The sequence below is a fragment of the Suricata suricatta genome, chromosome 12, assembly GCF_006229205.1.
Source record: "Suricata suricatta isolate VVHF042 chromosome 12, meerkat_22Aug2017_6uvM2_HiC, whole genome shotgun sequence".
Lineage (NCBI taxonomy): Eukaryota > Metazoa > Chordata > Mammalia > Carnivora > Herpestidae > Suricata > Suricata suricatta.
Window position 1 is genome coordinate 45,767,271 of NC_043711.1, and position 18,130 is coordinate 45,785,400.

Below are 18,130 nucleotides of genomic sequence, written 5' to 3' on the forward strand. Positions count from 1 at the left end.
ATGGTCCTGGCACAAAAACAGACACTCAGATCAGTGGAACAGAATAGAGAACCCAGAAATGGACCCACAAACATATGGCCAACTCATCCATGACAAAGCATGGGACAATATCTAGTGGAATAAAGACAGTCTCTTCAGCAAATGGTACTGGAAAAACTGGACAGCGACATGCAGACAAATGAATCTGGCCCCCTTTCTTACACCATACACAAAAATAAACTCAAAATGGATGAAAGACCTAAATGTAAGACAGGAAGCCATCACAATCCTAGAGGAGAAAGCAGGCAAAAATCTCTTTGACCTTGGCCACAGCAACTTCTTAACATGTCTCCAGAGGCAAGGGAAACAAAAGTAGGCAAAAATGAACTACTGAGACCTCATCAAAATAAAAAGCTTCTGCATGGCAAAGGAAAACAATCAGCAAAACTAAAAGCCATCCTACTGAAAGGGAGAAGATATGTGCAAATGACATATCAGATAAAGGATTAGTATCCAACATCTATAAAAAACTTACCAAACTTGACACCCAAAAACCAAATAATCCAGTGAAGAAATGGGCAAAAGACATGAATAGACACTTCACCAAAGACGACATCCAGATGGCTGACAGACACATGAAAAAATGCCCAACATCACTTATTATCAGGGACATACAAATCAAAACCACAATGAGATACCCCTTCACACCTGTCAGAATGGCTTCTAAAGGCAGTCATTGACTACTCCAAGCCTTAGCAGACTTTTACATTGATGCCCTACTGCTGAGAGCTGGTTGTGGCCAGGAAGGTTGTTTGTATGTGCTAACTTGTGGATCATAATAGCCCTGAAGGGGCCTGGATCAGAGTTACAAGTTGGTTTTTATGGTACAGAGAAGCTGGCAGCACCTGACTCACTCTGAAGCCTCATAGTACCTTTAAAAGAATTACTATCCTGGAAGACTTAATGAGAGAAAATAGGAGCTTCCAAACCTATGGACATTTCAGAATTTGAGTCTGATAGTCAAGGTCCCTTGTAAGTAGATGTCCTTATGTACACCTCTCTTTCCAGCCCATTCCAAGATACAGTACAGTTGACCTTTGAACAGCATGGGGGGTAGGGTTGCCAAACCTCCTCCCTTCCCCAGGCCCTGTCTCTGTCTCTATGTAGTCAAAAATCTGCATATAACTTTTGACTCTGCCCAAACTTAACTACTCATAGCCTCCTGTTGGCCAGAAGCCTTACTGATAACATAAGCAGCCAATTGACACATATTTTGTATGTTCTATGAATTAAATACTATACTCTTAAATACTATATTCTTAAAGTAAGCCAGAAAAAAGAAAACCATAAGAGAACATACCCTTACAGCACTGTACTGTAGGTGCTGAAAAAAATCTACATGTCAGTGGGCTTGCTCAGTTCAAAGGGTCGGTCGTGTTTAGTTCTTGTGACATGTTGTCAGTCTGTCCTTGGGTCCAGGGATGTAGTCATGGCCTTAACACTGCTGTAATCCTATGGTTCCTCTGTCACCAAACCCTTCCCCCTTTTCTCAGTTGGACTGCACTCATAGGCCTTAGCAGTGTTTCAGTGTAGATTACTACCCTTTTTGTAGGAGACCTTTTCTGCTCTTATCTCTTCCCTTTACCTTTCCACCCTGAAGTAGCCGTCCTCCCTCTTTGGTGTCATGGCCAGGACTGAATTACGGTCAGTTCTTACTGTTCATAGCAGTTATGTTCCATAAAGTTTCTACAAACCCTGACTTAGCAAACTCAACCGTTGCTCGTAGGGGAGATACAAAGTTAGTTTCCTATGAGCCTCTGGTCATATTTTCATCAATCAGTCAATATGTATCCTTGTTTTATGTGTGTTTGTGTTTAAAGGCACAGTATTCATACATATTGCTGATTCATTAGCACTGTATTAATACCTATTGCTTGTTCATTGGCAGTGAACCCCATGGCCAAAAGTACGGTAACTCAGGCCTGGACAAAGCTTATGTAACACAAATATTTTCTTTCATAAGACACATTATAGCCGTCAAGCACTCAAGAATACTAGAAAGTAATTTGACCCTAAGTTTGAGGGCCATTTTAAAGAGTGAAATTATCAACAAAAAGCCCAGTGTGACACTCACGAGACCTTTCTCACAGTATGAGAGCCAAAACAAGAAGTCTGGAAATGTGCTGATTGGCAACTGAAATTTTCATCCCTCTGTGCATCCGTGAATGACCATAGAAGTGCTAAGGAGTATTGACTTTGAGGTTAGTGAGTAGATGAATTCATATATATGGAACCTGCAAATAATGAGAATCTGCTATATGTTATAGACTGACTAAGCATTGGTATAGGGATTAGCACAGAAGAGACAGAAAAGAAGAATATATGTTTCCTCGACAAATCTAATATTTGAAATTTCTTTAAAAATTTTTTTTAAGTTTATTTATTTTGAGAGAGAGAATGCAAGTAGGGGAGGGACAGAGAGAGAGGTGAGAGCAGACACCACACTATCAGCACAGAGCCTGACTCAGACTCAAGAACCATGAGATCCTGACCTGGGCTGAAATCAAGAGTCAGACGCTTAACTGACTGAGCCACCCAGGCGCCCCTAATATTTGAAATTTCAAGAAAAGCATTGAAGTAGTCAACCTGGGCAAAATTAGGTTTTGGGTGGATTTCTTGCCTCCATTTAGAAGTACAGAGTGGGTTTTGCATAGAATTCTCTGTGCGAGGACACGGTCTCCTCAATGTCCAGGACTCTCCAAGCCCCTGAGCTGGACGTTCCCGGGGTACTTTGTGTTAATCATTCTCATAACTGTGATGATTTGTTTCTTGCCTTCCCTGGACTGTGATGATCTGATCCTGCAGATTGGAGACGGTGTTTTGTTTTCAACCTTCTCTGCAGCAAACCTGGCAGATAGCAGGTGCTTGATAAATATTTGTCAAAAGGCTGCTCGTGGACCCAGGCACTTGAGCTGAAAAACTGCAGCTCAGTTTCCTTGCTTCTGGTTCTAGTCCTCAACCCCTTGTATACAATTTTGAAACCCAGAACGTTAGGAAAGCACAAGTATCTTCAGGGCAACTGGCAGCAAAACCTGACGGACCTGAACTCACCTGACATGAGGCTATTTATAATCTTTCTTTATTCCACTTGGAGAGAGTAGCCGTGCATTTTGCCGCAGAAAAATATTAGTGTATTTGACTACAGGTTGTTGCTGGGGGTGTTTGGTCATATTTGGTATAGTAATACCTATCCAGAATTACCTTTCTTAAATGCAAAACCAACAAATGGAAATTTTGAAACTCCTGTAGGTCCAAGGGTTTCGGATAAGTTACTGTTGACCTGTAGTAAAATTGAGGGATTTTCTTTGGAAATTTTATTGGAGGAAATTGACAATTTATTTAAAGCAGATTAGCCAGAGGCGTAAATAGTTAGTCTCTGGCTGGTGAGAGGAGAATTGAGTGATATAATCTGATGGCATAACTCCTGAGGGGACAGCAGGTAATATAAAGTCAAGTCCTAGGGTTAGTCCGAAGAGTGCTAAATAGTTATTTTTATGAAGAGTAGCTTAGATAATGAAAATGAAGGGGAGGGTGTGGATTCCTCTAAACACTTTATCATCAATATAAGAAATATTTACTTTGAGTGTTAATCTACACATGCATGTAATCTACACGAGTGGTGTTTATTAGAAAAAGAAATCCCTTGGGGCACCTGGGTGGCTCAGTGGGTTACACGACTGACTCCGTCTCAGGTCATGATCTCATGGTTTGAGAGCTCGAGCCCCACATTGAGTTCTGTTCTGACATCGTGGAGCCTGCCTGGAGCCTGCTTCAGACTCTGTCTCCTGCACTCTCTGCCCCTCCCCTCTTATGCTCTCTCTCTCTCAAAAATAAATAAACATGAAAAAAAATTAAAAAGGGGCGCCTGGGTAGCTCAGTCGGTTAAGTGTCTGACTTCGGTTCAGATCATGATCTCATGGCTCAGGAGTTCAAGCCCCACATCAGGCTCTTTGCTGACAGCATGAAGCCTGGATCCTGCTTCAGATTCCGTGGCTCCCTCTCTCTCTGACTCTCCTCTCCTCGAGTTCTGTCTCTGTCACTCTCTATCTCAAAAATAAATAAACGTTACAAAATTTTAAGAAAAAAATGCCTTGAATTTCAGAATTGATTTGAAAAGTCTGACCATTAGGTACACCTGGGTGGCTCGGTCAGTTGAGCATCCAACTTCACCTCAAGTCATGATCTCTCAGTTTGTGGGTTCAAGCCCCACATAAGGCTTGCTGCTGTCAGTACAGAGCCTGCTTTAGATCCTCTGTCTTCTCTTTGCCCCTCCCCTACTTGCACACATGTGCTCTCTTTCTTTCTATCACAAAACTAAATATTTTTTTTAAAAGTCTGTAACATTCAATTCTATTATTTCACAGAGAAATGTGTTGGTAAACATCCTCATGTGACAAAAAAAAAAAAAAGGGTCAGCATTGAGGCAAAATACCCGCAAGCATCTGAGATCAACCAGAAAAATGTGTCCTTGTTAAGTTCTTTGATCATTGTCATAATAAATGAAACATCTGAAAACTTGGTCTTCTTGTTTCCCCCCCGGTGGGAAGTTTTCTCTTGTTGCTGTATAAATTTTAATTGGGATTGCGCACACAGAATGAAATCTTTTAAATCTTTTATGCTCATTTAAAAAAAGCTATCTGTTGTGCAAAAGTAAGCTTTTTTCTTTAATACACAATTAGATAAAATCTCCCACTTCTAGTAAAATATTCATACCATTGGCATAAAGACTTTTGGTGCCTCATCTTTGGGTTTTTGATAGAGAGGGTGCAGTATTAGAGGTGTAGAAGTGGTACTAGAAGGAACATTAATGGAGATTGTTATTTTTGTATTTCAGAAGGTAGTAGGGTTGGTCTGTAGATCAAATATCCAGGCGGCAGATACCTTTAAGAATACCATTTGAGATGCCCCCACAGACAGGCTTTCACCTACACCTGGGAAATAACCTCCATGGCGGTGAGCTGTGTGCTTTGCAAAGAACAACTTTGTGTGTGCAGTGCACACATTGAAAGAGATAACCAATGGGTCTTTCTCTAGGCATATTTTGAGATTCTGTTGATATTTGGTAGAAGGTGCCGTTCCTGTTAAAAGGAAGTTTGCAGTGAGGAGTATTGTGTTAGAGGTCCTGCCACAGGTCCTGCCGGAGGAGACCAGAGCCAGCTCCGTGATCCTGTCCCCCCAGATGGCACGTTTCCTCCTCTCCGATGCTCCATCCTTTTTTCCAGAACAAATTGTCCAAAGCCTGTGACTTCTTTTCCAGAACTCATGTTCGTGGTGGTGGTGGTGGTGGTGGTTTTAAGCTGATTTTTGTCACAGTACGGACAAATGATAAGTAGACAGAATGAATTCTGGTGTGGTGCGGACCGCCCACATCAGGGATTGTGCCTGAGAGGCTCCCCAGAGGCCCCTCAGTGCGCCGCCATCCCCCACCCCCCACCCCGTGACCACTGTCCCAACTTCTTTCACAGTCTCCTGGTTTTGCCCGTTTTCGGACAGTGTACAAGTGAAGTAATACAGTCTCTACTCTTGTGTGCGTGGCTTCATTCCTTCAGCGTTATTTTTGTGAATGTTCTAACCCAATGCCAATCTTAAATTAGGTCTCTTTGGGGCAGTTAAAAAAACAAAACCCATCTCCTGGCAGGTTGGGAGTGTTAAATCCAAAGGAGGTGCACAGCCAGTGACATGGTTCCGTAGCTGTGTGAGGAGTGTGAAGTGGGGAGATGGGGAGTCTGAGTGCTGAGTGGATTATAGGTGGCGTATTTTCTGAGCACTTTCCTCCTTGCCTTCCCTGCCAGGGCCCCGACGTCTGGGTCCAATAGGGAGCAGACCTGGGAGATCTGTGTTTAGTAAGGAGCCGAAGGCCGCAGCTCTAGGTCCGGCCTCCCCTCAGAGGGAGATAGGTCACATAGCTGCCCTTGTCACACCAGAGAGCTGCACGGACGGGCACAGCCTGGAGAGATTGTGTATAAGAGCAGAGGACGGTGTGGTGGGCCAGCCCCACAGGTGGCCTGTCACTGCCCCTTGCAAGGAGCTGTCTGTCTCAGAACTGAGTCCTGTCATGTTCCTGTTTGTGCGTCAGAGAAGCACATGTTCCAAACTGCCGTTAGAGAGCATATTAACTGTGGTTACCAGTGAGTGGGAGGAGGCGGAGAGAGCTTATGTGACATGTCAGACAATTAATAATTCTGGAAAAGCCACACCAGCGAGCACTGCACCACTGTCATTCATTTTGTAGGAGAGGATTGTCATTAAGAAACCATAAAATGGCTCAGGATTAAGTGCTTCATATCACTGCAATGTGTGTTTAAGAAGACATTCCACTGTGTATCATGCCAGGAGGTGGATAAATATTTCGAATTTTCCAACTTTTTGACTTCTCTGTCATAATCTGGAGAGCCGCAGGCCTCAGCCTGTGCATGTGGTAAGCATACCCGCCTGTAATGAGTATTCTCCCGGCTCAGTATTGGAAAGTAGCAGAGCCCGCGAACTTTATATTTTGTAACCAAGGAAGATTGTAGCATTTAGAGCAAGCACACAAAGAAATAAACACATTAAATAATTTACCCCCCCCCCTTTTTCAGAGGATGCCAGGAAATTGGGAAGCAGCCATTTTCATTCTGCTTTCCAGAGGCAAGGTAGAGACAAAAAGGTCATCTTTGAAAAATTCAGCCCGAACTTCCACTTCTGTAGACCTCAAAACTGCCCTGTTCCACCAAGTTCCTAGGAGAAGGGCTGGGTATGAGAAGTCAGACGGCGAAGGGCAGGGTTTACCGACTGGCAGTCCATGGTGTCACAGATGGCTGTCAGGGGAATGAAGACAGTGGTCCCTCAGCCTTCAGGATGGCAAGTAGGATGCCAGCCGAGTGCCACACCAGGCAAACACCTCTTTCTGTGTGTTCCAGGACATAGAATAAGTCGGGAAGCATTGTTTTAAATAGACTGCTTTTGTAAGACTGAGGTGGTGTTTTAGCTGATACTGGGTGAGTAAGACCCAGTATAGGAAGACTTAGGGGAAGAACATTCCGGATGGAGGTGCAGGGGCCATGAGGCACGAATGCATTAGTGTGTCCTCAGGATGGAGGGAGTGGAGCACAGTGACCTGGACGCAGTGGCCAGTGATGTCTTTGAGTGGCAGGCAGGCAGGACCCAGGGGCCAGATCCTTGTGGCTCTGTCCTCAGCAGGGCGTTTGGATCTTACCCTATTTTGGGAAGCCATGGCAAGTTTTTACACAGGGAAATACCATGATCCAAACACAGAAGTGGAGAACCATGGTGTTGAGAGATTCAGAGGGGAATTAGAAACAGACTGGTCCATTCTCGGCATTTTATTACTGGAGGCAACTTTTCTGTGCCCTGCTGCTGTGGATATTTTTTGTGGTGCCACTTTTTCATCTGTCAAACCAGGAACTTGTATGAGATGCTTTCTAATTTCTGTTCAGCTCTGAAGATCTTGATCTTTATACACCCCTCTGTTCGTTGCTGAAGACCCCTGTAACATGTGACCACAGACTGGATGGCTTAAAACAGAAAGTTAGTCTCTCAAGGTGCTGAAGGCCAGAAGTCCAAAACCAAGGTGTCCTCAGGGCTGGTGCCTTCTGAAGGCTGAGGGAACATCTCTTCATGCCTCTTTCCTCCTTCTGGTGGTAGTGAACAAGCCTCGACATTCCCTGGCTTGTACACACGTCACACCAGTCTCTACCATTATTGTCAAGTGGCTTTCCTTGCATCTCTGTATCTTCACATGGTACTATTGTCAGGGCACCAATCCCCTTGGAGTCATTGGGTTGAGGGCCTGCCCAAACCCAGGGTGACCCCCTCCTGACTCGATTATATCTGGAAAGATCCTGTTTCCAACCGAGGTCATATTGATAGGCTCTGGGAGTTAGGACTTGAACGTAACCTTCATGGGGGACACATTTCCACCCATAACATCTTTCTTCTGACACTGCCTTCATAGTAATGCCTTCCCCATCTTGTTGATTGATGTCTACTTGGTTTAATGGAATCCAAACAGAGCTGTTTCATCTGAACATGTAAGAGGTCAGAATACTATGCCTCTGTTATTAAACAGCACTGTCTGCCCTTTTCACATAGATGAAGAGTAGAAATATTGTCACGATTGTTCAAGTCCAAAATACCCAAAATGTTGTGCTTCGTGGAATCATCTTAGAGAAGAAAATTGTGTCCGTCTCAGCCTGGGACCCATAATCCTCATTTCCCCGTATCCTTTTCTATGCGACAGAAGTCGGGTTTTTTGTATATTTTTTTAACCAGCTATTTGATTTCACTCAGGTTACTTACTATTTTCTTTGCCTTCTACCAGAAATTATTTAAAGCTCACGTGTGCATGTATGTGTATAAAACAATGTGGTATTAGTTAAAGGTGGGGGTAAACAAAGAAAAAAGCAACAAAATGAAAAGGGAGGCAGAAAGGAGCTCTGGGTACATTCCATTCCACCAGGCAGGTCTCGGATATGACTTTCCTAACAGCCAGCAGGGCAAGGGAGCCCTCTGGGTTTCACACTTCAAGAGTTTCATGGGGCCAGTTTTGAAATTGACCCCGTACACTCAGTTTTGGAGGATTACAGTTGAGCACATTTCAGCAAAAGCCATTCTGCTGAGATGTGGGGGGAGTAGAGGGAAATGTGGTAAATTTATGGGACTCACATTTCCATCTCTGCTAATCTGATTTGGTCTGGCATAAATGCAAAATGGTTTCAAGGAGGAATTGAGTCCATTTCTTTCAAACAGTTCTTTATGAACATTGTACCTTTCTTAATCTGTTTATCACCTTCACCCTTCTACTTCTTAGATGGGTTATCAGTGATGAGGCAATTGAAAGCCTCAGTAGATCTCTGGGTTTGGATAAATCATTTACCTACCTGAGGTGTACTGTACTCTTTAGTATGTGGTATTACCATAGCAGTTTATTTTTTACATAAAGTCTAAAAATGTGTGTGTGTGTGTGTGCCTGTGCATGCGCATGTGCAGCTACATATATATGTCATGCAGGGGGTCCTTGTTGCTGAATATTCATTTTTGAGTTTCTGTACTTACAGAGTTAAAGAGAAGTGATGATAGTCAAAACACAGAAATATTCCCTTATGATCAAACCGCTTAATAAATTTAGCCCCCATTCTAGCATATCATTTCCTTCCTAGCTTCCTCCCCACCCATCTGGTGGGTGTTTTGGTTGTTTGGCCTCTTGCCAATCATTGATAGGGTATGGTACAAATAAATTGCAGATTGTGCGAAAGATCAAGGACTTTACAAAGGCTGTGAAAGTGATAGAGGAGTTGTGCTTGAACCACACACTCAACCATGGACACTGGCGCTTTGAGTGTGGGATTAGTTCATTGCAGAAGGGTGCGATTGGTTGGCTCAGTCGGTTAAGAATCTGACTTAGGCTTAGGTCACCATCTCAGAGTTTGTGGGTTTGAGCCCTGCGTCAGGCTCTGTGCTTACAGCTCAGAGCCTGGAGCCTGCTTTGGATTCTGTGTCTCCGTCTCTGCCCCTCCCTGACTCATGCTCTGTCTTTCTGTCTCAAAAATAAACATTAAAAAAAATAATAATGGTTAATTGCAGAAGAAAACTCTACAGTAATAATGGCCATAGTAAAAAGTTTTTAATTCTGAGGGAATCACTTGAGTATGACATGACTGAAAGACCCCGGAGAAAGTGGATGATGCCTTGACAGTGATTTGTTCTCTGATTTGCCCTAGAAGACTGACCTAAAGTGATGAGTGTCAATAATGTCATAATACAATTTTGTTAGAACAGTTACAGATACAGTTAATATCTGGTTTGTTCTTTGTTCATTTGGAGAAATGGCACATGGTTGCAATTATAACCTATATGTTAAATAGTTTATGAACTTGTTTGTGTAGTTTGTAATTTTGTTTGAAGGTGAAATCTTAACCTTTTAAAAATTACTATTAAATTTTGGCTTTTTATGTTGATTTACCTTGAGTGACCTTTTTTAAAAAATTTTTAACATTCATTTTTGAGAGAGAGAGAGAGAGAGAGAGAGAGAGAGAGAATAAGTGGGGGAGGGGCAGAGAGAGAGGGAGACCCAGATTCCAAAGCAGGCTACAGGCTCTGAGCTGTCAGCACAGAGCCCGATGCGAGGCTCGAACCCATAAGCAGTGACATCATGACCTGAGTGGAAGTCGGACGCTTAACCGACTGAGCCACCCAGGCACCCCTGATCTTTGGTTTTAATTTACCTTCCATTAATGAGCAGCTCCACTGTCTGTTTCAGCTGTAAGGAGTACCGTATGTTGGAGTATCCTCTCAGGATTTCCAGAACCTGAGAATGTGACCTCATCTGGAAATAGGGTTGTTGCATATGTAATTGATTGTTAAGATGAGGTCCTGCTCCAGTAGGGTGGTCCCTTAAGCCAATATGATTGATATCCTTGTAAGAAGAGAAGAGACAGAGACACTATCATAGGGAAGACAGCATGTGAAGAAACAGACGCACAGATAGAGTGCCGCGTGAAGACAGAGGCTGAATTTGGAATGATGGGTCTGTAGGCCAAGGAGTGCGCAGGATTGCCAGCAACGTGAGGAGTGAAGAGACAGGCATGGGACAGGTTCTCCTTCAGAGCCTGAGAACGGACCAACTCTGTCAACACCTCGATTGAGGACTTGTAGCCCCTGGACGTGTGAAAGAAGAAATCCCTGCTGTTTCAGCCACCAGTTTGTGGCAGCAGCCCTAGGAAGCCACTACTGGCAGTTTTCAGGAAATTACAGGGTAGAGCCATAGACTACATGTTAATTTGCATAGCCCACGTCCACAGTGGTGTTACATCAAGTCGGAAATACAGTGAAAACTGATCTCACTGGCCCAAACTCAATATGGCCTAAATAACTTGTACTGTTTTCTGTATTAAATTAGTAGCTTCTTATTTAAAGAGATTGTTTCTGTTAATGACTGAGCTGGAGGTGATTTTCACTAGTATCGTCTCGTAGCACACAATTGTGTGTTCATCTCTGTATCAATCGGTACATATTTTTCAAGTCAGCCTTCAGAGAAGACTGTCACTAGCAACTTATCAGGCTACTTGAGTGTGTTTTGGGCAGGGGATTTTGAAGTTTGCAACTGGTACTTTCCAATAGGAATTATGATCATATGCCATTATCACCAGTACCCTTTAAAAAGATAGTAGATGTCTCTGTTCCCATGTAGAACCTGGTGTGTGTATCCTTTGAAATTAAGAGGCCAAGTACGAGTCTTCCATCATCCAGTAGGAAACGTTTGCTGAATTGCCTCACTGGCGTCCTGTCTCATGTTATCAGTTGCCGGCTCTGGTGTCAGTGTGTCATGCCTAGCAGGTCAGTGGGTTTTGGTAGAGGAAATGAAACCTAGTCAGTTACTGCAAGATTTATAGTAGATCTGCTATTGCAGGAAGTGGGGGGAAAGTTGATTGATAGTTGGAGACAAAACTCTCCAAGAAACAGGATGTGTGCTTTCTATTTATACACTGTTTTCCCTACATTTTAGGGCTCCTTTTGGATTTTGTTTTGGCTGTTTCACAAGCCATGGATCCCTCCTGCCTTCTTTTAACACATTCACCAAAATATAAAATAACTGAGGAAATTGTGTACTAGCCTCACCATGGTGAAAGCATGTCCTTCGGGCTGTTCCTGTCCCTCTCTCGGCAGTTGTAGGCGCCACAGCTTGTCAGAGGGCAGTTTTTAACTAAAGAAAAAAAAAACCTCCTCTAAATAGGATATTATTTCACATATGCAAACAGAGTGAACGCTTTTTAAAAAGTCACATGGTAGGATTACATTTCCAAAAACTGTCTATAAAGAAAACCTATTTGAGTGTAATTTTATTAAAATGACATCGCCATTATCCACTTGTCACATTTCTAAAATAATGAACCTCCTCATTTTTTTAATACATTCTTAACAAGTAGGTGCTCTTCATTTCAATATAAAATATGTACCATCAGTACAACTGGTACCTCAGTATAGTCATTGCGGGGGATCAGAATATACCTGGGTTTTGTAAGCATTCGGTGAACTAATCATGTCACTCGGCAAAGCTTTCTGACATGAACTAGCCGGTCTGTTTTGACTGTGACAGTGAAAAACCAGTAACTACATTAAATGAGGTGCTTTCTGAAATGGAAAGGGCCATTGCAGAGTTAGGTTCTAGAATTTAGAAGGAGTGGCAGATTTAGAACCAACTCTAATTGTACCTGTGGTTGAAAGAACAAAAAGCCTACTCTTTCAAGGCTTAATTCTTTTTCTCCAAATGGATAGTTTTCTTTTATTGCAAACAGTGATTGCTAAGTTCTCTGCATAAAATAATTTAATAGAAACAAACCCAACTTTCATTCTTTTGACTGTTAGGTCACATTCTCCATCAACAATGTTTTGAAATTTTTAATTCCTTTTAATCCTAGCATTTTTTTAGGTGGGGAATTCAGAATGCTTTTTTTTCCCCATAAACTTAAGGTTTCTCTCAGAACTTTATTATTAATTTAGGAAAGTAGCCCACTTGAGGTAGTAAAAGTGGAATGAATAAGACACAGAAATGGGTCAGCATGGTAAAGACGCAAAAATGAACATAGGATTCATTTTTTCATATTTTCTAGAAATGGGTTACTTTAAACAGAATGCAGCACTTAAAGTGAGAAACAAACTGAAGGATAAAAATTCATGTCACCTGGTAACAGGCATGGGTCCTGTTGAGATCACATGACTCATCTGGGCCACTTTCCTGCCTCTTAGAGTGGATTTTTTATATTCTCACAATGTGTGGCATACGCTGTGTCTGAAAAGAGACAGGATTGGGGGTGCGGGGCTTTGAAATCCAAGTTTGCTCTGCTACACATGACAGACACAGATAGTAGCCAATAACAAGGATCCAGAAAGTTTCAGCCTGAGAGTTGACCCATCTCCTCTCTTCACTGTATCCTCGAAAATAATTCAGCTGTTTTCCTTCAGTTCTCAGCCTCTCTAGTTAAGGCTGAGTGAGATGTACACTTGAATATTGCAAAGCTAAAGCGATCACGGTTTGCAGCCCTCTGTGCCTGTATGCCTGTCAGAACTGGCTCATTTGGAAGGTGGGGAATTGAGCTGAGGCTGGGGAGAAGGGAAGAATGTGGTGTTAGGACGAGGGACTTTTCAGAGCCTGGGTATTTGTGGGAGGCCCTGTATGGAGGAGGGAGCCCACGACACTTCTGCGGTGTCGGGCTCTGGTCACCACTGCCCCTTTCAGGTGGGGAAACTGCCACAGGTCCCTTAACCCTCTAGGCTTCTGTTTTGTCATCGGTAATTTGGACAGAAAGGAAACCGACCCACAAGGCCATCCCTTGGAACACCTGTCGGGATGTCTGTGGAACTTGGTCTTTCATATACTGTTGGTAGTATTTGTCTTGGCTAGTCAGAGTGTGAGATGTATGGTCACTGAAGGAAGAGCTTTGATATTAAAATCTTAATTCTTCTTTTTTAATTTTTATTCTTGAAAGAGTGTGAGCAGGGAAGGAGCAGAGAGGCAGAGGGAAAGAGGATCCAAAGCCAGCTCTGTCCTGACAACTTAGATTCCGATGTGGGGCTCAAACCCACAAACTGTGAGATCGTGACCTAAGCTGATTTGACTGAGCCATCCAAATACCCCTGTTATTTTTTTTTAAGTTTATTGGTCGATTGATTGAGAGAGACAGACAGGGGTGGGGGTGGAGAGAATCCCAAGCAGGTTCCAGGCTGTCTGCACTCAGCCCAGTGTGGGACTTGAACTCATGAGCCATGATGAGGTCATGACCTGAGCCGAAGTCAGATGCTCATCAACTGAGCCACCCAGGCAAGCTCCAGTTTTATTTCTAATATTATAATTTAGTAAGAGACATGGTCTTCTTTCCCAGGTTCCTTGCTCTTTACCTCTTAAAACTCCAGGTCACTACCAGAGAGTACCCACTTCAGTGAGAAAGGTGGCCGTGAACTAGTTCCTAGGCAAAGATGTTGCAAACCAGTCCGCTAACTCAGACCGAATTCTTTACCACTGGCAGTCAGGGCTTCAAAATACATGGTTTGTGGATGTCATCTACAACTGTCTTGGATGTAAGTTACATCATGACCATGTTACTCCACAGCCATGCTTTTAAAGATGTCTCAGTGCTGAGAGTCCGTCCACAGTTTATAGCCCGTTGGTGAATCGTAAGCTGACGTCCAGTGATCTCATCCTGGTGTTCCTCTTTACCCTTGCCACGTTTCTGTTTCTAAGCTCTGGGAATTCCAGTGCTGAAACTCAGGGGTTTCCTCACATAAGAGGAAGTTGCCCTCAGTGCTGGCTCTTGCCCTTGGCCATGCACCGCGCTGTACCTCAGCACCCACCTCAGGACGTGACTGCAGTGGGGCTTCTGTGCCCTGACTGCGCTCCTGGAGGGCAGTCCCTGCGCAAAGTCATTGTGACTCTAAACATTCTGAGACCCGGCGGTCTCAGATCACCTGGGCACTTAGGTGAAAATCCCACCTTTGTTCACTCGTTCCCATTGCCCCACCAGTCATTTCTGTTCCGGTGAGACCAAGCCTCCTCCTCTCGATACCACGGGATGGACTACACTTTTACAAGTGCATTTGTTGTGTGAACTCACCCTCAGCCAGTGTGTCTCCAAGCCACTCATGTTTTGGCCACTCATCTCATCTTTGGAGGTGGAGAAATGTGGAAGCCGTGTCAGCCTGCTGACCATTTTCACCCCCTCACTGCTGCCCTTTTCACTTGTCGCTTCAGATTTCCCTCAGGGCAGAGTAAAGACGTGAGTTGTGGGCACCTGCAGTATGCTTTTTTTTGCTTCTTTCAGAGCAAAGGAAAAATACGAATGCCTTAAGTCTAATAAAAAAGTTTGGTATAATGTGATGTTACAAACTGAAAAATATCCTGTGAAGTAACATTGCATGGTTTTCTGATAAAAATATAAACGGGGCCCCTGGGGGGCTCAGTCAGTTGCACATCGACTCCGGCTCAGGTTATGATCTCACGGTTCATGAATTTGAGGCTCATATCTTTCTCTTTACTGTCAGCATAGAGCCTGCTTCGGGTCCTCTGTCCCCCCTCTTTCTGCCTCTCCCCCACCTGCATGCGCTTTCTAAAATTAATAAACATAAAAAATAAAAACATGGCATGCTGCTCTATATAGTATTGCTTTCTATTTTTTGTATACTTAAAAATTTTGAATAGGTGTTATGCTCGCATTGTTTAAACAGTTGCAGTGAAAAGCCTCCCTCTCACCATTATCTTCCAGCTGTCCGGTCCCCACCAGACCCCCACAGAAGCTAGTGTTTCCTGCAGCTTTGTAGAGTTTATTGATAAGTATACAAGCAAACAGAAACATGGTTTTATTCTTTCCCCCTTTTTAACATAAAAGGTGGCCTGTACGTACGGCATGCCTTGTGTTGCCGCTGTTAGACGGTGTAACCTGCGTGGCCCGCAGATGCTTCATTCGTCACGCAGCTGTGCCCACTTCCTTTGCATGGCCATTCCCTGACTTAGCTAACCAGGCCTGCGGTCCTGGGCACTGGTTATTTCCCGGTTGGGGGTGTTGAAAACACTGCCCGAGTAAATGTCCGGGGGCCTCTGTCCTGTAGCATTTGTGTTACTTTCCAGATGTGGTATTGCTCAGTCAGGGCACGTACATTTTCAAGTTGGAAAGTTATCGCCAGCTTCTTCACGGGGGCTGCGGTGTGGGGAGGGCTCTTTCTCCTTCAGACCCGCTAGTCGTGTTACCCCGTGTTTGGATTTTTGCCATTTTCATCAATGAGAAATGTACCTCAGTGTGACTTCCTAGTTTGGGTGTCTCTTCTTTGACTGGAGCTGAACATCTTTTCGTATGTTTAAGAGGCATTTATATTTCCTTTTGTGAGAATTGTTGCTCATGTCTTTTGTCCATTTTCTCATGAAGTGTTGCATCCATTTTGAAGAACCCTGTTAGGGGATTAGGCCTTGCTCTGTGGCATGAGTTGCCAGTATTTTTTTCAGCTTTGCATTAGCCTTTCAACTTTGTTTATGATGCCTTGTTTTTTGTTTTTCATCCCATGGAATTTTTTTAATGTGAGTTTGTCTATCTTTCGTGGCTTCTGGATTGTGAGTCATAGATAGAATGAGCTTCCTCATTCTCGGGTTGTAAAAGGAATCTGCTGCATTTCTTCATAATGCCTCATTGCTTCATTTCCTTGTATGTTTCTTTGATCTGTTTTGGGATTTATCTTGGTATGTAACATGAGGTCTGGACCCATCTTTATTTTCTCATTCTTTAAGCTGTGTTTCCTGTTGTGTTCTCAGGCCAATTAATGAACAGTCCTAATATTTCTTCTTCAAATGGCTTTCAAGGTCCACTAAGTTGGCGGCTCTTGCAGAGGCCTTAAAGGAAGCGTCCCTGACAAAGGCCCAGCTGGGATTAGAGCTGGAAGAGCTGGAAGCCGCGGCACTGCTTGTCCAGGAGGAAGAAACCGCGTCGGGAGCAGGCTGTGCTGGGTCCAGGCCGCAGACCCCACCCTGCAGTTCGGAGGCTGGGGACGCCGAGGATTCAGACAGCTCCACATCTTGTGAGACTGAGGGCTCGGACTCCGAACAAGGGGAGCTCTCAGGTAGTGAGCCTGAGACAGCCCGTTCCTTGCAGGGTCCCCTTCTCCAGGAACACGGTCACCTGCTTATTGATGATGGTGGGGTGTTCAGAGACTCAGCCGTCGAGAGCTCTGGTGGCGGTCTGAGAAAGCCACCCGCATCCTCCCAGGCTCCTGGAGGCTCTGGGCCGCTGATAGAGGAGCTTGGCGAGCGACTGAACTTGACGGTTCAGGTGTCCGGACCCGAGGAGCCCACCGCAGCAGGCGCCAGCAGCGAGCAGGGCCGAGGTGACTGGCAGACGCCAAGCGATTGACTCCGCGTGGTTTTCCTCACTGCTGAGAAGTATGGCGGGTTTGTTTTCCTTCTGGATCAAGAATCCATTTTCGCTGTGTCCTTTTTCTTAGGGTATGCAACACTTTTCCAGCGAGCTTACATCGATCCCTGTTGGTTTCCTTGTGACAACTTTGAAAGTAAAGTTCTAAAGTATTTTCACCAAAGTATCATTATTGAAGATGAAATAACAGTTGTGCCAGAATCTGTAGGATGCAGAGCCCGTTCATAGATTTGTCTTTTTAAGTAAGCTCTACACCCAACGTGGGGCTTGAACTCACAACCCTGAGGTGTGGTGTTGCACACTCTACCGACTGAGCTAGCCAGGAGCCCCCATTAATATTGTTATTAGCCCCACCGAGGTGTACTTGACACACAATAAACTTCACGTATTTCAAGTGTACATTGTGGTAACTGTTGACCTATATATACACACATATATACACACACACCAAATGAAGTCATCACTGCAGCCAGGATTCTATACTTACCCATCATTTCCAAGTGCCCTTGTGTCCCCTGGCTACTCCTCTCCCTGACCCCCACTACCGCCCGCCCCTCCATTCCCCAGCAAGCATTGATTTGCTCAGACACCGTCTGTTAGTGTGCCTCTCCTAGGATTTAATGTAAATTGAATCATGTAATATGTACTCTTTTCTAAATTAGGCTCATTTCACTCAGTATGATTTTTTTCAGATTCATCAATGTAGCACGTATTAAGAGAACTTTTTTGGTTTTTGTTTTTTCCTGTATCTGAGCAGTAGTTCCTTGGAGAGATTTTTCCATTCACCTACTGATGGACATTTGGGCTGTTTCCAGCTTCTGGCTGCTCCAAATAAAGCTGTTAGGAACATTTGTGTGCTCGTCTTCGTGCGGACATATGCTTGCATTTCTTGTAGGTAAATATCCAGTAGTGGAATGGCTGAGCCGTATGGTAGGTGGATGTCTTAACAGTTTAAGAAACTGCCAGATTGTGTCCCAACGTGGCTGGCCCAGTTTGCGTTTCCACCAGTATGAATGAGAGTTCCAGGTGTCCCGCGTGCTTATCATCCCTGAGTCTGTTCTGGCTTTCCCATGTTTACCATTTTATTAGGTCTCACTGTGGTTTTAACTTGGATTTTTGAAGACTTCTGTTGCTGAGCATCTTTTCATATGCTTATTTGTCATCTCCAAATCCTTGCTGAAGTA

The 18,130-nt window shown here is 43.9% G+C and overlaps 1 protein-coding gene across 1 annotated transcript in view; it reads left to right on the forward strand.

Annotated features, from left to right (window-relative positions):
• SHQ1 (SHQ1, H/ACA ribonucleoprotein assembly factor) overlaps positions 1 to 17,795 on the forward strand; it is a 97,273-nt gene extending 79,478 nt beyond the window's left edge. Inside the window, exon 11 of the mRNA XM_029916013.1 lies at positions 16,379 to 17,795. Within this exon, the coding sequence (XP_029771873.1) occupies positions 16,379 to 16,925 (547 nt within the window). The 3' untranslated portion in view covers positions 16,926 to 17,795. The remainder of the gene's footprint in view (positions 1 to 16,378) is intronic.
• Positions 17,796 to 18,130: the final 335 nt, after the last annotated feature.